This window comes from Rhipicephalus microplus, chromosome 2 (genome assembly GCF_043290135.1).
Source record: "Rhipicephalus microplus isolate Deutch F79 chromosome 2, USDA_Rmic, whole genome shotgun sequence".
NCBI classification, from domain to species: Eukaryota; Metazoa; Arthropoda; class Arachnida; order Ixodida; family Ixodidae; genus Rhipicephalus; species Rhipicephalus microplus.
Window position 1 is genome coordinate 160,958,601 of NC_134701.1, and position 25,437 is coordinate 160,984,037.

Below are 25,437 nucleotides of genomic sequence, written 5' to 3' on the forward strand. Positions count from 1 at the left end.
AAAGTGTGTGGCGACGCGGGCGGAGGCGATATTGATATTTGTTTAGCCTCTTCTCGGCGGCGTATTCACTCTCGCCCTCCTGATATTCGCTTCGCGATCCGGCTCGGAAACTTCTGTCGCGATATCGTCTCCGCGCGAACATTCTGCCGCCACGCCAGGAAAGATGACAGATCGAGCCTTCCTTCCTTCGTTTTTCAGTTTGCGCGTGTTTATTTCTTATTACTTTATACTGTCAGTGTATGCGTATACTCATACCTTCGGTTCGCATCCACTCGTTGCTCCTCCAAAAAGTATTGCGACCCCCCTCCTCCCGTCGCCACGTTTTTTATTAGTGTCGTCATTATCGCGATTTTAGTCGCGTTCCGTCCTTCTACCACGTTCATATTTCAATAAACGAACGTTGATTCTCGGCTGTCTTAAGCTTCTCCATCTTGAAGAAAGGAAGGCAGAATGAATGTAGAGAATGCGAGATTTCGATAGGCAAGGAAAATGTACGAACGCGAAAGGTATGTGTATGATATCGACTCGGAACTCTTCGTCTCCGCGTCGCCATGTTGCTCCGGTCCCGATGATCTGACACATTTTAAATGAGCACGACGAAATTGCATGTTTCGACACGATTTTGTCTTATGTGCGGCCAACTTCGTTTCCTTTGAAACCATTCTTGTCCTGCTGAAAACGTGTACGACGAAGTCGTGTGGTGCGCGGCCCCGAACGCTTTTGTTTACATCGTTTCAAAAGTTCGCAGCAATTGATCGACGAATATTCGGAATTGAAGCTGTACTCATCGATTAACGAAGAATAATTAAGAGACAATCAGCGTTTCCACAAAGTTCGCTTATATTTACAAGCGAAAGACATTGAATACGGCTGCTAGCATCGTATGAACAGTTGTAGTATATACGGCTGAATCTCTCAAGTGTGTTCGCATTTCGCAACCTACATGATACAAACTGTTCCCGTCTCTTTTTTTCTCCTTCACTTTCATTTTTCAAGCTCTCTATGTATCTTCCTGCTCCGCCGCACTTTCGCGCGGCGTTGATCATAGTATAAAACACTTTTGGTTCACGTATACGTCGGCTCACTCACGCACACATGCTGTTGCGGCGTACTACTTACGCGTTATGCAACATACGTTATCGCACCGACTATCTAAAAAGTTGTAACCAACGACGCGTTCATTATGCTCGTGCGTTTGCCTTGCCAAGTAAAATAAGAAGAGGGCGAGACGAAGAGAGGAGGAGAGAGCGTTCGAAAGAACTGCCGATGTCTCGCGATGGAATGAACGAGCGAGCGAGCGGGGCAAGCGTGAAGGACATCAGAGGACCCCTTCAGCATGCAGTGCGTGCGTTATTATTATGTGGTGTAGCCCGTCGTTCGTTTGTGAACTTCGCTAATACGGCGCTGGCCTTACGTTCGCTCCGGTGAACCGGCCAGAGTTCCTTGAGAATTCTTCGGCGCGCAAGAATTTAATGGCGCGCGTCCCTTTATACCGCCCGACCCCGACTGGCCGTGTTCTCTTCGTCCGCGCGGTTTAGTTCCGTGCAGCACGGCGGAAATCGAAGGGAGCGTCCCAGAGCGAGCGCCGGCTCCTGCGCGATGCAACAACATCGCGTCGCCTTAAGCTGAGTCATTTATGAAGATCACTGCCACGTTTTGTTACGTGGTTTTGCACGTGTCAGTATAGCATAAAACATTTCGTGGGGAAACGGAATTGTGCGAAGTGCGTTTTCGTGTCGGCACTGTAATATGTGAGTTGACCAGTGTTCCTCGCGCCGATGGTTTTCTCGGTACAAACGGGTATACACTTGAACTATGTCGGCGGTGTCTAGGGGAGTATAACGTCTGCAGTGCGCGAGAGATGCGACGCAAGGGTAACGTATAACACACACAGAATGGGCACTTGCATGGCATTGCCTCGGCACGCAGTATACGATGCTCCATTGAGTCCGAAGGGGATTTCATCCACTCGCGCTTGCGTACCTCTCTTTTTTTTTTTTGTAAGAGAGAGCGTTACTGCCGTACTTGCCACACGCAAGCTATATATGTGCCCGGCTCTTATAGCTTTTGTTGCGCTGCATGGAACTGAGCGACTGCGCCGGCTTATCGCGCAGTACTGCACGTGTCCCTGCTGTAGGAAAGATATAATTAGGCTCTCTCTTTCGCGCGCAGGAATGCTGATGCTCCGAAATTATTGAAACACAAAGTGCGAAATAAGGGGGCAGCAACCGTAGAATGGGAGGCACCGGGTCAGTGAAAGTGAATGAAAGCAAAGTAGAAGGCCAGAGAAAAAAAAAATAGTGGAACTATTCGTACGCTTTTTATTTATTTTTTTTTGGTGGACATATCCGTGTAGTGTCGAGGTGCCCTTCGCGTGAGGCGATATGAATGAGTCCCTTCATGTACCTCCTAGAAACTGTGATCGCCTCATGCATGTGCGAGGTCTTGAAAAAAGAAAAAAAAAGAATAACTTACGTAAACGTCGGTGCATTCACGAGCGCAAAAGCAATCGTGGCTTCGTGCGAGACTTGCGACACGTGTTTGAACCGAGGGTCACGCCACGACCCCATCACGCGCCTCGTTGCCGCCAAACCGCCGATCCACAACTGCGCGTCACTGAACGGCACGTGCGACGCACAGTTGTAGGGGACGAAGCTCGGTACGGCAGAACGGTGAATATGCACATCGTTATGCCTAACCATTGCGAGACTACATGTGTGACGTTTGTGATCGCTCCACAAGATTACCTCTTGTGAATGGTTCTGAATATATATGCGGGCGCACGTGGGCATGACATCGTCGATGCGTTCCCGGTGAAAAAAAAAAAAAAAGATCTCGTCATTCGAGGGCCTTCTGTTTAAATATAGCCACAAAGGTTGGGCAGTAACGTCTCGTTGCCACACGCAAGTAGCCGTGTGGGATTTTTTTCTTCGCTCAATAAGTTGACACACACATCACCCTGATTCTACTGAACTGCACAATACGGTTCTATCGACGAAGGGCATGGCAGAAAAGGCGGTAAGGACGTGGACGCATATATTTATCACCTGGCGCGGTCTGGGCAATGCTCAATGCGCGGCAGTTGTAAATAAGGACGGCTGTTTTACTGTCACCGTCTGCTCTCTAATGTAAGTGCAAAATTTATTACGCGGATGGTCGTATGATCGATCGACCTCGAAACATTCGAAGTTCCCGTACCACGTACACCTATTCTGCTTTGTACAACGACTGCGTACCACGAGTCATGTCTATTCGGAGGTGTAGCACCGGGAGGGGCCATGAGAAGGACGGGGGGGGGGGCAGACCCCCCCTTTCCAGCCCCATAATCGCCTCCCCCCCCCCCCCCCCCTGAGTGTAGACATGGTCAAAACACAACTCCCTTTCTTTCCTGAAGGAATTCGTCGTGGTTTCGGTTTTTCTAACCGCAGGATGTCGGCGAATCTGCGGGCGTTTTTTCCCGTCGTCTCGCAACGGCGCTTGGCCCGCGCACGGTGTGCCTTAACGTGTGTACGTGGCGCGGTAGTCGTCGATAACCACCACGTGCTCGGTTTCGTAGGTTGGCAGTGCGCCTCTCCCCTTCCATTAGCGGAAGATCGACCTGGACGACGAAGACAAGCATGCGACATGGCCGCAGGGCCCCGTGACACGAGGACACAGACGCGTCTTCTGTCGTACGGCCACGACTGTCGCATGCACGGCCCATAGATGGCTATCCCGCCCAACCGCAGCGGACATGCTTATTACGCACCCGACCGCAGTCCTCCTCCTGTCGCGTTTCCTGCGTTGACCGCAGACAGGTTGCCCAATGCATGGGAGGTATATAGCCTACAGCGGTTGTATTCCGACGAATTATGCTCGTTTGGGAATCGACTGTTTTCTCGTTCTCTCTCTCTTTCTTTGCATCCACTTTTTCTTTTCTTTAAGTCACGCTGCCGGTCGTCTCTTGAAAAGCGACGCGGTGACATCGCCCTCCTTGTCGCATTCCCAGTCGCACATAATGACGCAGTTGTTATTGCGGAGAAAGAGAAAGCTGATGGTTTTTTTTTTCTTCCTGTCCAATGATAACCGCTTTCTGACGCCGGAACCGCGGAATACCGAACTCTTTCCTAGAGGGTAAATTTCGTAAATTTCAGCTCTGGCGTTGCTGTGGTTCGTTGAGGAGCTGTCAACTGAATAAGCGAAATGCTGGACGTTGCTTCGTGTGTGAATTACGTGATTTGTTGCGCTGAAGCTCATGGACGATATCACGCACGAAATCTCGAAAGGAGATGCTCACACAGGCGCGCGATAACAAAACAAACAAACAAACAAACAAAACGCACACTGCAGGAGGAGCTAAGAATCGTTGCAGACGTGAATTGCGTGTGAGAGGCAGCCGCTTATTGCATATGAATGCGCTGTTGTGCCTCGCCCAAGTTCCACGTGGTCTTCGCGGCCTGCTGGCACCTGGCAGCTGTTGATGAGTCAACCCTGCACCGGGACGGCGACGGACGCGGACAATCTGGAAAAACCACGTCGCCGGCTCCTCTTGACACAAAAGTCGTTGGCCAAGCTTTTGTCAGCCGCCGAGAGCAACACTCCGAAGCAGCGTCGACCCAGCAGCTGTACGGGGTATTCTGCCTTGCTTGAGTCAACCTGGCTGCATCAGGGAGCGACTTTGCGCATGGGATTCCACGTCATCTCACTGTGGTGCCACGCTGGCGCGTGGGGTCTCCCTCACCAAACAGCGAACTGGGCATGTCTTGCCCCTTTCCTAGGTTCAGAGGGAGGCGGTGTTTGGCTTTCCCTCTTCGGGGACGGAGAGGAAGACGACGATCTCATTGGAGTATCCTGCGCATAAATTTTCTTTGCAAGGGATCTTGGGAAGGCGGACGATGTATAAAAACGCTAGCGCAGAGGCGCTCGTGTGTGATTCTCTTTTCATGTTGTACCACGCTACCATGTAAATACTGTATATAAACATTTTTTTCTCCTTCTCCGGCTTCTCTACTCGTCCTCTCCGGGGACTCGGATGGCCCGAGTCCGCACCACGCTACCCAAAGGCGCAACAGTGGCTGGCAGCTTATGGGATTCGCCTGCGTCGGCTGCATCGAAGTGGTGAGTGCCGCGTGTTTGCTCTTCTTTTCGCCAGACTCGTTAGCGCAGATGGTCGGTAACGTGGTAGGGTGATTTTGGTAAATTTTGATTCGCAGACCAAGAATTGGGTGGCTCGTGGGCAAAATTACCTTAGAAGAGAAACGGTGTGCATATCTAAGATGGAGAAGTTTAAGGTCCAAGAACTCCTCGAAATTTGTCAGGAGCTGAATATTTCGGTCGGCTCGGTTAAAAGAAAACAACAAATTTTGGAGCACTTGGGAAAAGAGGAAGTGAGTTTAGAAGAGGCCATTGAGGCCAGAGAAACCATTTTGGCAAAGAAAGAGGAGCGTGAGCGCTTAGCCCGTGAACAAAGAGAGGAGGAAATAAGGAGGGATCGCGAGGATAAAGAACATGAAATCCGTCTGAAAGAACTGGAGCTTCGTATGTCCGTGGGAAATCAAAATTCAGGGGGTGGAGAATCAAAGATAAAGGATCTAATCCACACCTTCAAGGCGGGTGACGACATTGCATTATACCTCGTGCATTTTGAGCGAGCATGCGAAAATGCAGGGTTTAGTAGGGAGACTTGGCCACAAAAACTGATATGCGTACTACCAGGCGAAGTGTCCGATGTTATCGCAAGAATGAATAAAGAGGACTCCGAGGTGTATGACAGGGTAAAGGCTGCATTGCTACGAAAATGTCGCCTATCGACAGAGGCTTTCCGCCTGCGGTTCAGGCACTCTAAGAGGGGCAACGAATCTCATTCAGACTATGCCTACCAAATTAGAGCCAACTTTGAAGAGTGGCTCAAAAGCGCGCAAGTCTATGGCAACCATGACAAGGTCATTGAGTTGATGGTACTTGAGCAGTTTTACCGGGGAATTCCCGAGGAGGTAAGGCTTTGGGTGCAAGATAGGATGAAAGACGTAGACATGAACAGGGCAGCAGAACTCGCCGAAGATTACTGCTCACGCCGTAGTCTCCGCAATACACCACGAACTTCGGAAAAAAATGAAAAGGTAGAAAGCTGGTCGGGAAACCAGGGACGCAAGAGGTTTGCAAGAAATAACTGGAAACCCGAAAATTCCAAGTTATTAGACAATCAGCAGGGAAAGGACAGTGAGGGGACTAAGGCGGCACCTTCATCAGGTTCAAAGGCGCCTGGTGACATAGCGCATGCGTTAGAAGCGCGGAAGCCAGTTGTTTGCTACAGCTGCGGAGAAAAGGGCCACATGGCCAGGAGCTGTAAGAGGCACATGGCATTTGCCACAATTCAGGAGTCAGAGGATAGCTTAAAGCTGTTGAAGCCTTACATGAGGACACTCTCAGTGAACGGCCGAATGTGTAGGGTATTGAGGGACTCGGCGGCCACAATGGATGTAGCGCATCCAAGTTGCGTATCTTCCGAAGACTATATAGGAGAGTGTGCCTGGATTCGGCAAGTGGCAGAAAAGCAAAGCGTCTGCCTACCGATAGCGAGGGTTGTAATCGAGGGCCCTTTCGGCCAATTGTGTACGGAAGCAGCAATTTCAGCCAACCTCCCGGAGCACTTCCCTTACCTATTTTCAAATAAGTCTGAGGAAATGTTAAAAACACGTGGAGAATCATTTGCCACCGAAATAGCTTGCATGGCCCTTACCCGTTCGAAGGCGCGCGAGCTGACGCAACAGCTGAGCAGCTCACCCTCTGGGGAACAGACGTCCGAGGGCAGTGTAGGAAAACCTGAGGTAGTTGCGACGGAAAATGAGTCTGCCATGCGAGTTGTCGAGACGGAAACTGGGGCTATGGTCGACAACAGCGAGGAAATATCTCTAACGCCCGAAAACGAGGACTTGGTGACAGGCTCGGTGTTAACACCCGCGTCCACCAGTTGGTGTCAGCTAGCCAGAACCGACCGTGCAACGCTAGTGGTCGATCAAAAGGCGGATCTCGCACTCTCTATGCTGCTAGATGCCATACATAAGGAAGGTAACTCTAGGAAGAACGTTTCGTTCTACACCCAAAACGAGGTGTTGCATCGCAGGTATGAGAACGCTAAAGGGCGGGTCTACAACCAAGTGGTAGTTCCACTAAAATACCGGCGGAACATTCTCGACCTGGCCCACAGCAACGCCTGGGCGGGCCACTTAGGTATAAAGAAAACGAAAGCTAAGCTGGCTCAGGAGTTCTACTGGCCCGGGTGCTGGAAGGATGTAGAGATGTTTGTCCGTGGATGCGACACTTGTCAGCGGATAGGAAAATCAACAGACAAATGGAAGGCACCAATGAAACTAGTGCCAATAGTCACAGAACCCTTCCGTCGGCTCGTGATTGACATCGTGGGGCCTCTGCCTCCATCTAAATCAGGATATCGGTACGTCCTGACCGCGCTGTGCGTTGCCACCAAGTTCCCGGAGGCAATCGCACTGAAAGAGTTGAGTTCAGTATGCGTGGTGGACGCATTGTTGTCTATTTTTTCTCGGGTGGGTTTTCCCTCGGAGATACAGTGTGACAACGGAAGTGTGTTCACAAGCTGCCTTACGACTACATTCCTAGAACGCTGCGGGATAAAAATCGCGCATAGCTCTATTCACCATCCACAGTCGAACCCTGTGGAACGCATGCACTCGGTCATGAAACGCGTTTTGCGAGCTTTGTGCTTTGAGCATAAAAGTGACTGGGAGGGGTGTATACCAGCTGCGATGTTTTCTCTGAGGTCGGCCCCACACGAGAGTACGGGTTTAGTCCGGCTGAACTTGTCTACGGCAGGAACTTGAGAGGTCCGCTGCACTTAATACGAGAGTCATGGACTGGATATGGGGAGGACCCTAATGTGGTTTCCTATGTACTGGATTTATTGGGGCGACTGGGGACTACACGCGAAGTGGTGGAGAGCAACATGCGCGCAGCACAGGCGCTTTCCAAGGCCCGTTACGATAAGTCAGCTCGAAAGCGAGTCTTTAGAGTGGGCGATGAGGTGATGCTGTTGTGCCCTTCAAGAAAAAACAAGCTGGACGTACAATGGGAGGGACCAGCGACAGTGTTGTCAGTGCTTTCAGACACCAACTACGAGGTAAAGTGGGGCCGGAAATGCCCCAAAGTGTATCACAGTAACCTAATGAAACCCTACATGCGACGAAAAGCAGTAGTAAACCTTGCACTCAATGTTCCTGAGGATGAGGGCGCGGAAATCCTTTGTCTTTCCGATGGCACGGTCAGCAGCACATTGTCCGATAGGGTAGACACAGGGAACACCCTAAGTAAGGCTCAAGAGGAAGATTTAGAGCTTTTAGTACAGGAATTCGCTACCGTTTTCTCCGAGAAGCCAGGCAAAACGGATGTGATGAAGCACGACATTGAGCTGACGGTTAACAAGCCGATCAGCTGTAAGCCGTATCGGGTGTCACCTAGACAGAGAGAGATACTAGAGGCCGAAATTCGCCGCATGATCGACCTAGGTGTTATCATCGAAGCAGACAGTGATTTCACCTCGCCTTTGATTTTGGTTGAGATTCCGGGCCGTGATCCAAGGCCATGCGTGGACTATCGCCGCCTGAACTCTGTAACAGTCGACCAGACTTACCCTATTCCTAACATTGAAGAGAGGGTAGAGACAGTGTCTAAGGCGAAATACATTTCTACGTTAGACCTTGTTAGGGGGTATTGGCAGGTCCCTTTGACAGAGCGCGCGAGTCGATACGCTGCTTTTATCTCACCCCTGGGCACTTTTCGTCCTTTGATGATGAGCTTTGGGCTCAAGAACGCGCCGTATTGTTTCAGCCGCCTGATGGATAAGGTTCTCCACGGGCTCGAGAAATTTGCGCTGCCTTACCTAGACGATGTGGCGATATTTTCGGACAAATGGGAAGACCATGTTGAACACCTTCGGATGGTTTTGGAACGGGTCAAAAATGCAGGTCTTACGGTAAAGAGAGAGAAATGTCATTTGGGCTGTGCTGAAGTAAGCTATTTAGGGCACATTGTAGGAAATGGGCGTCGTCGACCGTCCGAACTCAAGGTAGCCGCGGTGGTCGGTTATCGTCGTCCCAGCACTAAGACCGAGATGAGAGCATTCCTCGGCCTCACAGGTTACTATCAGCATTACGTCCCGAATTACTCCGAGATTGCCAGCCCTTTGACAGATAGTTTACGCAAGACCGAACCTGTGAACATTCAATGGGACTCTAAAAAGGAAGACGCTTTTCAGAAGCTGAAGCACGCATTGAGTGAGAAACCCGTCTTGAGGGCACCGGATTTTGCAAAACCTTTCACTATTCAGTGTGATGCAAGCGAACGCGGTTTAGGAGCAGTGCTATGTCAGACGGACCAGAGTGGAGAGGAGCGGCCGGTTTTGTATTTGAGTCGCAAATTGAGCAGCAGGGAAGAGGCTTATAGCACTTCGGAAAAAGAATGTGCTTGCATTGTTTGGGCCGTACGAAAACTAGGCTGCTATGTTGCTGGCTCTAAGTTTATTATAGAAACTGATCACTCTCCACTAACCTGGTTACACCAAATGTCACCTAAGAATGGTCGTTTGCTCAGATGGAGCATAGCACTGCAGCAGCACAATTTCGAGGTGCGCTACAAGAGAGGTGGCCTTCATACAAATGCAGACGCCCTAAGTCGAGCGTTTTGACTCGTCAAAAGACGCGGAAGGTTTGTTTGATTTTTTGTTTACCTTTACCTAGTTTATGTGTACTTTTTTTTTCAATGTGTTACAGTGAGGGCGTAGAGAAATTTTTCACTGACTCCCTCGTTGTCCCGAGCTCTACAGTTTGCTTGTTTAGCTTGATTATAATGTTATCTCGATTCCAAATGGAGTTACGTATGAAAGAGTTACTGGACACTTGTCCCGATTGGTATGCACATTGTTTCCTTGAGCTTAAGTTATTAAGATAAGATGTTTGCTTTGTAAAATCGGAGGCCTGGCGATGAGAGTGGCGTGCACGCGGTGCTTGTCGCATTGTGTGTGGCTGACAAAGGTCGTTTCTTGGAGCTTGTCACCCACTTTTCACCGAAGCGGGGCGCAGAGGCCAGCTCTTGGAGCATTCCAGTTTGACCAGGCCCTTCGAGAAAGCAAGAGCCTTGCCGGAACGTCGCCGACATCGACCCGGCCGAGCTGCATGGAACAACTCGACCTCCCGATGTATCATCTGGCGGCGGGGGTGCTGTTGTGCCTCGCCCAAGTTCCACGTGGTCTTCGCGGCCTGCTGGCACCTGGCAGCTGTTGATGAGTCAACCCTGCACCGGGACGGCGACGGACGCGGACAATCTGGAAAAACCACGTCGCCGGCTCCTCTTGACACAAAAGTCGTTGGCCAAGCTTTTGTCAGCCGCCGAGAGCAACACTCCGAAGCAGCGTCGACCCAGCAGCTGTACGGGGTATTCTGCCTTGCTTGAGTCAACCTGGCTGCATCAGGGAGCGACTTTGCGCATGGGATTCCACGTCATCTCACTGTGGTGCCACGCTGGCGCGTGGGGTCTCCCTCACCAAACAGCGAACTGGGCATGTCTTGCCCCTTTCCTAGGTTCAGAGGGAGGCGGTGTTTGGCTTTCCCTCTTCGGGGACGGAGAGGAAGACGACGATCTCATTGGAGTATCCTGCGCATAAATTTTCTTTGCAAGGGATCTTGGGAAGGCGGACGATGTATAAAAACGCTAGCGCAGAGGCGCTCGTGTGTGATTCTCTTTTCATGTTGTACCACGCTACCATGTAAATACTGTATATAAACATTTTTTTCTCCTTCTCCGGCTTCTCTACTCGTCCTCTCCGGGGACTCGGATGGCCCGAGTCCGCACCACGCTACCCAAAGGCGCAACAGCGCGCTAAAAAATCGACTTGCGCATTCTGAATATCGGCTTGATTGAAAAAAAAAATTATACTTCTTCATTACACCCGTTGGTCGCAACTGCTAGAAAAAGAATCGCGTAGTTCTCTCTTTTTCATGGGACATTCGCATGCAAAGTGGGGTCAACGCGTGTCCTTGCCTGTTTTTTATCTTTAGGACTTATATTCGACTGCTTGCAGACTATAAGGGTACTGTTTTTTCACGTATAAACACGCAACTTCACTGCAAATTACCTGTTGGCTGTACACTCTCGACCTTTCAATAGTTAAGCCTCAGCTCTGCATTTCCCCAAGCCGAGCGACGCTGAGGAAACTGGCCTTCGTGCTGGACGAGCTTTCGCCGAGCTGGCCACAAAACGTCGCCGAATGCGGCCGAACCGCTCCGTGGAGCCATTTATTCGCCATTTGCGGATCCGTCGTGCGCGGAGAGAGAAGAAAGAGGCGCGGCGCTTCACCGCGACAGAGAACTCGTGCAAACACACATACACGGGGTTGGGTGCGTCGGTTTGGACTCCATAATAAGGCTTCTAGCTCGCCAAAAAAAGAAACGAGAACGTTTCTCGGGAAAAGCGGTGACGCGGGCCGCGCCGAAGAATGGCACCAAATAAACTCCCGGCCTGTGCGACAAAAGGCGAGAAAATAAAAAGAGGTTTCCTTCTTCTTCTTGAATCGGCGACGCGGAAGCACAAAGGAATCGACGGCGGGCGAAAAAGCGAAGACGATGCCGCAGTCACTGCGCTGCCGCCGCGGTGGTTCATGCGGTGGGACCCCCTGCCCGAGAAAGACAGGACTCTTCCACGGTTCAGGGCGCTTTGCTTTCGTTTTCGACCCCGTTTTCGTTATTTCTTTTTTTTTTTAACCAATGACTAGGAGAGAGCGAGAGAACTTTCAATCTTATTCCGCGGAAAACTGTAAGCCCCCAACGTTTCTTGGCGTTTTTGTTTTCCTTCACTTGCATACGCTCTACAATGAAAGCTAGGAGAAGGGAGATGAGACGCTTGTCACACCCCCTTCAAGGCGCGGGGAGGGGTGAGGGACACGGGTGGAGGGATGCGTGGAAGGAGGGGGGGAAGGGATGTTCTTCTGGTGAGCCCGACCGGCAAGCTGCAGGCCTGCCGCGCATGGGCGTGTGTGTTTGCCGGCTCCAGAGTGAGAGAGGCAGGTGAGCGGCACACAAACACGAACGCTGCCACAGCAACAGGCCGGCGCGGCATCCATTCAGTCACCGCGCATACAACAGGGGCGTTCGCCGTCGTCTGCTACAGAATACGCGAAGCAGAAGGGAATGCCAAAGCGAAGGGCGGCCAGCAGAAGAAGTCGAGGCGCTGCAAAGAAGCGGCGGAAGTAGCCGCTTCGAGTAAAGCAGTTCGCTAGGGGCGTGGGCCTTTCGGAGAAGAGTGAGAGAGAGTTGGGGAGGAGGGGAGTGACTGAGGGGGTGCACAATCCGCTTCAAATCGCCGTCCCAAGCGAATGCGTCCCCAGGCGCTGCGCTCGGGCGTGCGTCCGGCTCCGACGTGTAGCCGTCGTTTTCCTCCCCCCATACTTTCTGTGATTCTTTTAAAACTACATACACATCGCTCGACTCGCTGACGACAACAACAACGACAGCAAGCAACATCGACTATAAGCTGTATCTGCGCGTCCTCTGGCAAATCGCAAGAGACTCGAACCTTCTCTTCATTTTCTTTCGTTCTGACCAGCGGGACACCGACCTCCCTCCCAGCGAGAATAGCCAAACGATGAGGTCCTTAGTGGCGCCAAAGCACAGTCCCAAGCCGGCGCTACAGGCACGGGTAGGCATAATAGCTGCGGCCCTGCAGGGCTCGCCGCGAGGCACGGCGCTTGCCGCCGTTAGAGGGCGGGGGATACAGAAGTTTGCTTTCAAAACGTGCCGTACTCAGCCCGCCTGCGGCGCAACTCGGGCGGATATTAAACCGCAGTGACGAGGCGAAATGAAAAAGGAAGCAGCACGCCCGAGCGAAGAGGGAAAAAATAGAATAACAGTCGAGAATCGGCTCTAAACGTGGCGCTTGTTCGTGACGAGCGGTGTGTGCGACAGAAAAAAAACCCCGCCGAGCAATCGTGCGGAAGAGAATAGTAAAAGCGAGGCCGGAAAGCACGACTTTCGTCCGCCCCGCCTGCTCGAGTGGGATCTGAAGAGGAACTAAATGAAGAGAGTCCGTGCCGGACGGAGGATGATGTCTCACGGTGAAGGCACGGACGACTTGACGAGGCGCACGTCCGAGTCGAGATGACAACCGAGCGCGTATTTTGAATCGGCGCTATTTCAATGACGCGTATATGTAAGCTAGAAGCGGCAGAGGGCTGCTTTCGGTTCGTGCGTGACCTCGGTGCTGCTCGACGAAAGTACGTGACTTCTCTTCGAGACTTGCCACGTGTCATCCTTTTGAGCGTTCACTGGGACTTCTCAGCGTTTTTTTCGACGCACACTGGAAAATAAGCACATCGAAGAGTACGCTGAAGTCGACATCCCGAAGGAAGTGTTGTTCCGCCCATTCTGAATTTAAAAAAAAAGACACTAGATGAAAACAGTGAAAACACGTTTATACTTCAGCCTATCAAGGGCACGTCCGCGATGGCTTCGGTGCATTATTCGCGCATTAGCATACTGTATACGCCTCCGCTGTGTACCGAGCGTCGCTGAGTGACATTTCCGATACGCTACACTGCGCTGTCTATGCCGCTTGTGATGCGTGATCTTCAAGTAAAGAGTAAGTGGCCTCGAACACAGCCACTCATAACGGAATTCGCTTCGCACTTCAGTCATGTTCGTAACATGAAAAGTTTCCAGGCCCTGTAAAAGTGCGCTTCGCTTCAACTGATATTATAGTACAAGTGAAGATTGCCTGAATTATGCTTAATTAATCTCCCCCACGCTTGGTCATTGCTCTTTAGATGATTACTAATGTTGGATATGTGCTCTTTTAGCAGTAACCCGAGTTTTTTTTTCACCTAAAATTTATTTTCCCTCTATTCTTGTCGTTTACAGCTAGACGAGCTATTCTACTTAGGACCCTTATCGCAAGACTACAACATGACGCAAGTGATAGAATTCAGGTGAGTTCCCTCTATTTTCCGTTGTTTACTGGTTATTTGCTATCGTTGTTTTATGTTTATCGTCGAATGCGTGCACGCGAACGTGTACAACTTGCACGCCGTTCGTCTCAGTGTGGAAAAGACCAGCCCCGTTCTTAAGGGTTTTTTTTTCTCTTCCCTCCTAATTTCGTGCAAAACAGTGCGAGTGACAGCAGCAGCATCGGCGTCAGCTGTCGCATCGTGCTCAACCAACCGCTGACGAACGCGGCGCACCACGTGGGCCTGGCCTTCATCCAGGTGCTCGAACAAGGACACGGAATCCTTCCCGCGGGAAACCTCCGCGTCGACATCCGATCCTTGCACTTCACGAGTGAGTATACAAGCTGGCATTCGCTTCGCGTGAAGTTTCTTCCATAAGTCCTTGTGCTTAAAAGAGCTCATCCATATCCAGTGCTGAGGCTGTCTCGTGCTGAAGTTGCACCGATCGTCTCAAAGGGCGCATTTGATTTCGAACGATCCAGCTAACGAGCTTACGTTTCAAACGCGCTTGGCTAGTTGCTCAAGCTTTGGTTTCTTTCGTTCTTTTTTTTTTTTTCAGCAGAAGCAACAGTTCGCAACTTGGCCCGATAATTCAATGCGAGCATGTGAAACGGTGCGGTCTTGAAATGCCCGAGAGCTTTTGTTTTGCAGCCTGTTTGCATGCAATGCTTAAAATATGGCTACTTTGCGAACTATAAGCCCTTAGCGCACACAATTTGCAACACAGTATTGTTCATGCGCAGTTCAAAAGGTGTCCGCCAAAGCGTGCTTCTTCACAAGCATAAGTGTCATGAGGGGAAGCCTACCACACGCACTTGTTCATGTTACTGTTAGTCGTCCGGATGACTGCGTGTAACCACTGTCGTGTCTGTGTGTGGCTAAAAGAAAGTATTGCCATTGTAATAATAAACAATCTGAAAGAAAAACCGAGCGTACATTCTTCGTGGCACTTTATTTTGATGTTACATGCGGAATTGAACTTTCAAAATTGTTTCTCTGTATTTAATCTCTAGGCTCAACCGTACATAAATGTTACGTTAGAAGCAGACCGCGTATATTTGCCGCACCGGTATAACAAAATGTTATGAACGGTTTCATGAGACTCACAATCCAAGCTTACCCGCCATTGTATTACTTCTTTTCCCAGACGTGAAGCCTGGCGCAGTTCCTCCTCCAGTCATGGTGACGCATGGGCCATCCTACTTTGACGGTGAGGGCTTATAAAAAGTTCTGGACGCTCCTTGGCTTTCTGTTTGCATGCTTTATTTATCGCTTTTTTTTCTGTTATAGTTTCTAAAATTTTTATTTTGCATTCAATACCTGCTGAACACAGTTCCCTTAATGTTACCCCAATGTGACAGTTTGTAGTACTGCACATCACAATACAAGGGTAATACAGGACACTAGGATATGCTAACACAAGGTTATGGGCTGTCCTCGTTTCCCATAAGCGTTGCCATATGAAATCGTGAGGACCTCGTCAATACTTTTCGTTTCGTGAGATTTTTTGATGCCAATGATCGCGAAATCGCGCGATGTTCTAGTGGATTCGGATTGTACGTTTTCCCAAATAGTAAGTTCTTTCCCGCGTCTTTTTTCTTCGTTAACGCATGAACGAAGTCCTACGGTACCGATTCCCACCCTTACGACTTAACCCTAATCGCTAGTGCCCCGGTTCTGACCTCTCGTTTTGCGTGCAGCTGCCTGGTCCCCGTGGTCTCCGTGGAGCGACTGCACGGGCCACGACGGCCAGTGCAACCCGAACCGACTGCGGTCGCGGCGCCGCGAGTGCCGCTCGCATTACGGCCGCGGCAGCCTGTTGCCCGACAACCTGGCCTGCCTCGAACAGGGAGGCAAGGAAGTCGAGTTCAAAAGCTGCCTCTGCCCGACCAGGGCGCCGCCACCCACGACCACGACGGACGCCGCCACCTCGGAGGACGACGACGACGACGAGGGCGACTCGGAGAGCGAGAACGCGACCGCGGCGCCACAGTCCACGACGCGCGAGAAGGCGACGGCGGACACGGCTTCGCAGCCATCGATGCCCGATGACTGTGAGTGGCTGCTTGGAGTCTCGTCGGTTGCCTTTGTGCTCTGTAGATGTGCCGAGTAGCTATGGACGTGCATGTTGCATGGCCTCAGTGATCAGGCGGCACCTGCCGCCCCGTCACCAAAGAACGTGAAATATAGACTCAGTAAAAAAGCAACATTTTAAGCAGGATTCCCCTTCAATTGAAACTGGCTGGTTTAGAGATTCAATCCTGCTCGACCCCCCCCCCCCCCCACCTCCGACTTTTTCTGGGTTATTCACCTTTAAAAAGAAAACTATAGCATTTTCTTTGTGAATGGCACACAGGGAGGCCGTGCCACCAGTGCCAGCCGGGCGAGATATGCTTCATGAATGGCGAGGAGACCAAACCGCATTGCGTGACACCTAAGGACCCCAACGACCCCCGGGGATGTGGCGGATGGTGCTCGGGACCCAACGAGCTCTGCCAACGGCTCGACAACAACACCGTGCATTGCATCGACGATTCAGGTGAGCAGTTTGGGCGATTATTTCCAAGCATGTTCCACGACTGTGGTCCATGCCTATCAAGATTGCGGTTAGCATTGAACTGCAGCATTTCGCTGCAGGACAAAGACGTCTCCCATGTTCCCCCAGTTAACTGGTAGGGATCACTTAGTTTTAATCTATTGGCCTTTCCCTGCTTCCTGAATCTTCACAACAGGCGTTATGACCACGAGGATAGCGAATGAACCGATGTGCAATATGACGAGGGCGTAAGTGTGTGCAGGGTTTGCCGTAAGAGGGGGGCGGAAAGTGAATGTTTATTGCAGTGCCTCCCCCCGTGCGCATGCTTATGGTTGTCATCGCACAACTAAGCTGTTGTTGACGTTTGTCGCTATTGAGAGCTTTCTACTGTACATCGCGAAATTCTGCCATCCTGTTTCACATGAGTAGGTTGGTTTCTAGGTTCCCTTAGATGGTCTGAACTCGGTACGTACCAAGTTTCAGAGTTCGCATTATGCCTTGGTTAGTTCCACAATGAACGAATTTTTGGCTTTTTCGTGATTTCAGAGTGCCTCCACGACGAGTGGCGCTGCAAGAACGGCCTGTGCATACCCGAACAACGTCGCTGCGATGGGCACTTCAACTGCTACGACATGACAGACGAGTACAACTGCGGTGAGTAAAACCTATAATCAAATATCATAGGGGCATAACAACCGCAGTAGATTTTCCTCAAGCACTATTTTGGCCTCCCACACAAAATGGTTGACCTCAATTTCTTGCCTCGTGGCACTGAGACGAGGTGGGGTGTACTAGAATATGTACAAGATGCATTGTACTTCTCGCTGAGGGAAGGCTATAGTAGAGATGATTTAGCAGAAGAGAGGCCGTCGCCAGCTGGTTCGCTCGTACTTTTCATTTCTGCTTCTCACATGACGTCTGCCATCTTGCTTGGGTAGAACAAGTTTTACAAGCATCAAGAAACGCCTAGGATGCAGCACATAAATGGAATGAAGTCTGCTGCTTCCTCTTTTAGTTGTAGGGAGATATACTTGCAGAACATCGCATAGGCTGCTAGTTTAAATTGTGCAGTTCAAATTTAGCATGATTTGTATTTACTGTAAACTGAATTCACGCTTTTGCATGTGGACAGATGACAAAAGAAAAAAACCTGTCGAGATGACAGCCTTACTACATCAGTGACTTTCATTTCTTTTAATTTACTGCAGCATTCCTTGAAAATCATGCCTTTAATGTGCAAACTATTGTTTTGTTGCAGAATGTGGAAGTGATGGATTTCACTGTAGTAACAACACCTCGTGCCTGCCACTCGATCGCCGCTGTAATGGATTTGTTGACTGCTGGGATGGAAGCGACGAGGCCAATTGCACAGCTCGTAAGTGTGCTCTACGCTTACACAGCACTTAACAAGTGGCTACCCAGAACCATGCCTCAAACCACTGTAATGTCCAGGATGTTCCTACTTCAAAGAGTAAATTGTACTGACTATACCAGGGTGCAGTTCAACATCCATTGGTCCCCCCAACTGCACCACCTTAGCTTATTTCGATGCAAGCATTTCATGATGTAGAATTCTCGCAACAAAAAAAAAGGAAACTGATCTTGCTGAATAAACCATTTCAGATGTTGTGTAGCTCTTAAAAGAAATTCCCTGTCTATCATGCTAGTAGTATAGTTTTAGCTAAGAAATAGATTGTCTTAATGTACTATTGCTTTATTTCAATGCTTCAAAGTAATAATTCCATTGTGCATTTGGCACAACTATAATTCTAGACAAAGCAACCTGCAAGCTGTAGTGTTTCACGACCACTTCCCGACTCGAATTAATGAAAACACCGGACAGAAACAAATGGGAGATACGAACAAGCACTCTGTGTCGGCCTTTTGTTGCCACCTACATTTTTTTTGCGCTATTTCCACTAATTGATAGACTGAAATCTCCATATGATGAACCCACATATAATGAAATATAAATGATAACTAAGTAATAGAGAATAGTCTTGCAATAAATACAGTGTTAGGAATATACAGTGAACTCCCGTTAAGACGAACTCGTTTAAGACGAATTCTCGCTTATGCCGAACAACGCGAGAACGTTTGTTTGGTTTTCCATAGACCCAATGCAAAAAAAATCCGCTTAAGACGAACAGCCTTGCACCTGCTCTTCTGTTAAGACGAACACTTTCACGGAGACCGGGAGACCGAGGCGATTCTACAGAGGAATTATGGCAATCTTGGGGGGGCATTCCCACGACCGGAGGGAAAGAAAATACAAAAGCAGCAACGGCGCGAAGCGAATTCGCGCCACGGCGGAGGGAGGGAGGCAGCAAAGACGCTCGCTTTCGCTGTCGACGACTGCACAGGGGGAAAGCACAGCAAGGTGAGGGTTACCGTACTCGTTGGCGCAAACATGTCAGGAAGCGACAAGTTGAAACTGTTGGTCATCGGCAAATCAAGATCGCCGCGCTGCTTCAAGCACGCTAAAACGCTGACGGTGACCTACACGGCCAACTCAAAATCCTGGATGACTCGGTCGATTTTCGAGGAGTGGCTGCGAGACATGGATCGCCGTTTCCAGAAAGAAAAGAGACGTGTCATATTCCTGTTGGACAACTGCCCTGGGCACGGGCACGTCGCCAACCTTCAGGCCATTCGCTTGGAGTTTTTGCCCGCTAACACCACAGCCAAGCTCCAGCCAATGGACCAGGGGGTGATCAGCAACCTGAAAAGGCACTATCGCCGATCTCTTCTGCAGAGAATGTTACTGTGCATGGAGAGCCACAAACAGTACACAGTGGACCTGCTGACAGCACTTCACCTCCTCACAAATGCCTGGAGCCAGGTGACTGACATGACTATAATAAATTCATTCCGTCATGCTGGTTTTGTGGTGCCCGAGTGCTCGGCGCAGGACAGTTGCGAAGACGACGAGGAAGAGGTGAGCCTCGCGGCCTCGCTAGGCAATAAAGGACTCGTCGTGGACATAGGCAGTTATGTCACTGTCGATGAAGATGTGCCAACCTGCAGGGAGGACACATTGGACACATTGATTGATGAGGTTCTAGAGGTTCCTTCGGAGGTGACGTCGGAGGATGACGAAGATGCCAGCATGGGGCCTGCGCCAGTGGCAAATGATGCTGCAGATCTCTACATTAGTCCGTTAAGGAACTATTTTGAGCAGCATGAAGGAACTAAAGTGTTTTTGAGATCGCTAGGAGATATGGCGTCATTTGTGGCTGCTCGCCGATGTGCACAACAGCGACAGACGTCCATTATGGACTGGATCAAGCCGAGCAAGAGCACTTGAACGCAGTTGCCTATCAGGTTACTCCCTCAAATAAATTATTTTTGTGTCTTTTTCCTTCACTGTAAGTGTACTTGATACTTTGTTTTGAACTAAGATATTTGCATGCACCTAGATATGTAGCCAATTCTTTATTCAAGGGTGCTTCTGATAAGACGAACATCTGATAAGACGAACAATTCTTCATGGTCTCTTCAAGTTCCTCTTAAAGGGAGTTCACTGTACATTTATAACAAATTTTTAAGTATAACGAGCTTGTTTTTTGTGCAAGATGCAACTGTCAAAATGAGGTTTGAGTGTATATGCAAAACCAACTAGAACAATTACATATTGCCCTGCAACTGTTTTCAGTGCGTGGGTTTGATAATCCGATTAACCTCCTCCTCTCTTTCCCGCACGCAGTCTGTCCCGCCTCTCAGCACACCTGTAACAGTGGCCAGTGTATCCCGATGGACAACTTCTGCGACAGCTACCGAGACTGCGACGATGGGTCGGACGAGCCGCCCGGCTGCGATTCCCCGTGCCTGGCACATCAGCGCCAGTGCCAGAATGGCCGCTGCGTGCCGGGCACCGTGTGGTGCGACGGCTTCGACTCTTGTGGCGACGGCAGCGACGAAGCCAACTGTGGAAGCGCGGCACCTTCTCGAGACCGCAGCTCTGTCGTGCCGGCGCTCCCGCCTGGCCATTTGCTTGGCAGGCTACTATCCAACAAGCACAGGAAGGCAGTGCACCCACAGACACCGGTGGCCAGAAGTCGAAGGTGATAGGGACGCGGTTACGTCAACAATGGACAGTGCGACTGCAAGCTGTGGTGCACATGGGAACACTTTGTGAACTAATCAGTGGGAACAAATACAAGAAGAGTCCTTCTTGAGCATCCATTGTGCTTCAGCGGGCCGATTGCAAGGTGCTTGTGCGACGTTAGTGCAGAAAGGCAGGAAGCTTTGAACTTCAAGTACCATCTGCGAACTTGGGAATCGAGCCACAAAACCAGACGACGCAGCATAGAACAAGAACAGATGCACATTGGTCTGCTGGCATTTGTCCCGGGAACAAAGACGGCGGCTTCGCAATAGCATGCCGCTCATTCTGCGACTCTTTGTATCGCTGGTCACGGGGGTCCTTGTACAGTGCTTTAGCGAACCTAAACAAACAAGGAGTCAGTTTAGCTTTTACGACTTTCGCTTGTGCACTTTTGTGTGTAAAATATGTATACGAGTCAAGTGAAATCTCCATGTTAATTTGTACTTACCACTGCTTGATGGAAGAAACGGATGTGATGTCAAACAATGCGCAATATTCGTTTGCAGTTTCCTAGAGCCTCAAGGCACCAGTTCAATATTGTTGCTTTAACGGAGACTTGCCTTAGCCTCCCCTTGAACATCACAGCTGTTGGGCACTCTCGTTTGCTGTTAGCTATGAAGTTGATGTTCCTTTTACCATTGTACAGAGCACATTACCTGATATATATATATATATATACACCAGACACTTGTCCTGGAAGTGATGAGCCCGTGACCAGCCTTGTGGTGTAAATATTCTGCATTCCAGTCATCATCTGTGAAGCTTCTACTCGCCGCGTGAGGAGGAGAGGAGACATGTGCGTCACATTAGGAACCGATGTTTCACCTTGTGAAAAAGACCTCACCTCCAAGTGCTGCCTGAATATAAAGTTAACTACTACACAACGTCTTGTGTGAGTGATGTCAGGTCGCATCTGCGAGCAGTGTGCGACTATGGTAGATTGTCTCTTGATACATGGACAATGCTCACGGACAAGTGGCAGTTTTGACGCAACCGTGTCCCAAATCTGTTCAGCTGTGAGCGGGTGCACTGTTTGGACACATTGTGTGCTAGTGTGTGTTACGAACTGTGTACAGGTGTTGGACTAATTATTTAAGAAGACGAGAAACACTTCTATGGCATTATGTACTACCAAGGCTCCTAAGGAGCTGCCTTCAGCAACAGCTTATAGAAAGTGGTTTTTTGTTTACCATGTTTAGAGAGCCTGCCACCTTAATGTATGTTTGTTCAGAAGTCTGTCCATTGTTCACGATTCCTCTTGTAGCATAAAAAGGCTTGTGTTCCAAAACTAGATGCCATCATGGAGCTTGATCACTTACGTTTCACTACTGAAACATTCCACATTTTAATTTTGATTTCGCCTTTCATCAAGCTCAAGAGGTTTGAGCTGACATAAAATTAGGTTAACTGCTTCAGTAGATTTTTTTTTTCACTTGTGCTGCCACTTTTCTACTGTTCAATGTGGTCACATTATAGCACGTGCAGCCTACCTTAACGTCACAGCACAGTAAAACTCGAGCACTGCTCTGTCAGCTGCTACTAGTATGCTAGTCAAGTTTTTCAGCGGGCAGAGTTTGATTCACAAACCTGTTTAGGACACCTTGTTACACACTTCCGTTTGCAAAGTCTGTCACAGCTGAATTTGGTGCTAATGGATCTAGATTGTGAAATGCTGAAAGCTTAAAGCCAAGCAATGTTTGACGTACCTTTGAAGCCGAGGTGGGGGATACCAAATTACGCTGGTTGTCTTGCCTTGACACAAACAAAATTGTGCTTAACACTTAACAGGAGCAATAATAGACCCAAGTGATACAGCACGGGTGATGCAGGCAAACATATTCTCATTGCATAAGCAATTTTGAGTGTCACAGATGTACACCACTAAAATTCGATAGAGTCGACATTTTGAGCATTAAGTCTTTAGTGCAGATTGGCTAAGGGTGTCAGAAGTACCCTTAAGACAGTAGTTTTAAATAATTATTTGCAGACACATATTGGAGCATTCTATATCGGCACAACGCTTTGCACACTGAACATGTGTATGTGTTATGTATAGTAGTTGATGCATTACACTGAAGCACTCGCACATAGTTGAAGCCAGGTTATGACATTCTAAAAGCACAGTAGCTGAAAAGACCGTGATGCGTCCGTCCCTTGGTGCCACTTGGCTTTGCAGCTGTTGCGTTGGAAGCACGATTCCTTTTTCAAGGGAAACGAGTCTTGTTCTACAATGTAGTTCACGTTGGAGTTTTAGGGTTTGTAGCGAAAAAAAAAAAGGTTCCTATGCAAGAGTGCTTGAGAAACTTTTTTTTGCCACACACACACATACACATGTACTGAGATCCCTCTCTGCCTCGAGTTTCAAATCCCGGAAAATTTTTTTTGTTTGTGCAGTGTTGTTGCCATGTTGCTGAAGATGATGCTGAGAGAGTTAATTTATTTTTTATTGTATCTCCCTGTCAGCCACTATGGTGTAATAAATGCTATAATGAACCCGAAACCAGTCTCTCAATGAAATTTCTGCCTGGCACAACAAGCGACACAAGAGCAAGTCATTTTCCAGGAATTTGTTCTTGCACTGCAGGGCAGTTTTAGATGTACAGTACTCTCGATTGAAACATGTTTTTTTTTCTGGATAAGGACTGCTTCGAGTAACTGTTCATGATAATTGCATCACATATCACTACGAATCCAGCTGCTAAAGGCAATGTTGGCCCTGACGTAGGCGTTTCAACAAGTCTGGTGTTTTTTTTTTTGTGGTAGTTGTCACCCAGACAGCCTGGCCTCGATCCCGACTCAGACCCGTAAATTTTTATTAACGATTTCATTAGCATATTTCAGGAGCTGTAGACACAGTAAAAATGCATTACTTAGTCATGTTTTCATGATTTAGTCTCTGGGTATCGAACTATGTCCAAGAGGCCCAATTTTGATTTCTTGACAGTTTCAATAATGCATCTATAGCTGTCACAGGTCCCGTTAATTCGGGAGGCGATCGCCGGGCTAATTCCAAGGGCCGAAGTATCAGCCCCCCGAACCGCACCACGAAAGCGTGGACAATATAGAAGTGGTCCTTTTTGGCGGGCCAGCGGACGCCGGCTGTGGCCCAAAGAACAAGTCAGAGCCGAGAGTTGATAAACAAAACAAAATTATATTCTCAATAATGGCAGATCAAAAACAATACACAAGTATGCACACTCCACAATAGTTGCATACAATATGTCACCAATCAAACAACGTACTACACAGTACAATCAGCCACACTCGAAACAACGGACACAGACAACAATACGCACTACAATGCAGTCGCATGCATTGAACAACCAAGACACTTAAAGACTAAAGAGATAGAAAACCTATTCAGTCCAAAGTTCTTGGAACCAAAGTCTAGAGGATACTCTTCCGAGAATCACTCACTCAAAGTCCAGCGTTGTTGTCGTTCCGCTGCCCCCGAAGTTTCTCTTCCAGGAAACCTCGCGTCCTCAATTGGCCACTCTCCAAGCTTCAACTTCTTCGCCGGAAACACGTCGGCTTCACACACGCAGCTGTTGCCATGCGTCTTCGCTCGATAGCGGTAAACACACACTCTGGCCTGTAGCTCGAGTCGTCACCCGTCAGGTGGAAATCATCTTCTTCTCCCGCTTTGTCTCTACGGACAAAACCTTCGCCGACTACACGGCGGAATCCCCACGCGCTCTGGCGCTAACTTCCGTCTTCTCCTGATCTCTAGTCTCCGCTGCTCAATTAAATACCTTCCGCGCGAGATTCCAGAAAGTTCTCATCCTTTCGTCGGCGCGATGCGCAGCGAAGGCTGGGGGAAAGCGCGAGACGGTACGAGGGCCGTCCGCGATGGATGACGCAACCCGGCATCACCACGCCCCTTTCCATCGAGAAATTTCGAGGGCTTGCTCGGCCGCCGATGTGGGGTGAGGAGGTTCGTCGGCGAACCTACGCTTCCCAGGGGAGGACGCGCGCCCGGGGAGTCTTTGGATGCTTTTCTTTTTTTTATCGTTGACCTCTCGGCGCTTTGTCGCGAGAATTTGGCGGCGCGCCCTTTTTTGAGCGCTCGGTTTGTGACAATAGCAGACCAGTGTGCAACTGTAGCAAGACGCATGCAGTTTCCTTAAAGAGCAGCTTAACAAGTGGAATTGAACTAGTCTTATTGTGTTTGGATGCTGGAATAGTCTATATTTCAAGTGCTTCTTTTCTGGGTTACCTAATGTTGCAGCAGCTGGGGCTGACAAGATTTCTCGCTCCCCACTAATGATGCCGATGCAGACTGTCTGCTAAACAAGCTTTCCAACGCTACCTCAAGGTCATAATGCGTGCTGATGAAGGGACACATCAATTTGCAACCTCATCATCTTGCTCCCTGTGAAGCATTCAGCGTGCTCACCGATAAGAAGCGGGAGAGAAAGTGCTTGATGCTTGTACGGATTGATCTTGATCTTTGGATGGATTCAAAAAAATGTTTGATAGTTGAATCGTGGGGTGATAAGCTATTTTAATAAAGTCATTCTAAAAGTATTGCAGGGTCCTTTTAATTACAGTGGCTGATCTGGGGGCCGGCATCGCAGTGCAGTTAAACCGCCAAAAAATTGGAAATGCAGTGCAGTTAAACCGCCATTGGAAATGCTCAATGCTGCTACGAGCGACAATTTAACTCTTGGAAGGCTCTTTGTAGCTTCGAGCTCACTGGTAACAAATGGAGAGGGAAAGCAGTCATTCCATGTAACGGCCCTGTTTGTGCTTGATGGATTTGAAAACTGAACATCCAAGAGGCAAAAAAAC

At 49.3% G+C, this 25,437-nt stretch overlaps 1 protein-coding gene across 4 annotated transcripts in view; it reads left to right on the forward strand.

Moving 5' to 3' along the window:
• The window catches only part of LOC119169689 (uncharacterized), a 489,699-nt gene extending 466,553 nt beyond the window's left edge, over positions 1 to 23,146 (forward strand). For all 4 annotated transcript variants that reach the window (XM_075886975.1, XM_075886976.1, XM_075886977.1 and 1 more), the window contains exons 6-13: positions 13,917 to 13,984; positions 14,164 to 14,333; positions 15,150 to 15,212; positions 15,703 to 16,056; positions 16,359 to 16,541; positions 17,085 to 17,192; positions 17,797 to 17,913; positions 20,245 to 23,146. In XM_075886975.1, the coding sequence (XP_075743090.1) occupies positions 13,917 to 13,984; positions 14,164 to 14,333; positions 15,150 to 15,212; positions 15,703 to 16,056; positions 16,359 to 16,541; positions 17,085 to 17,192; positions 17,797 to 17,913; positions 20,245 to 20,606 (1,425 nt within the window). In that variant the 3' untranslated portion in view covers positions 20,607 to 23,146. The remainder of the gene's footprint in view (positions 1 to 13,916; positions 13,985 to 14,163; positions 14,334 to 15,149; positions 15,213 to 15,702; positions 16,057 to 16,358; positions 16,542 to 17,084; positions 17,193 to 17,796; positions 17,914 to 20,244) is intronic.
• The last annotated feature ends 2,291 nt before the right edge of the window (positions 23,147 to 25,437 follow it).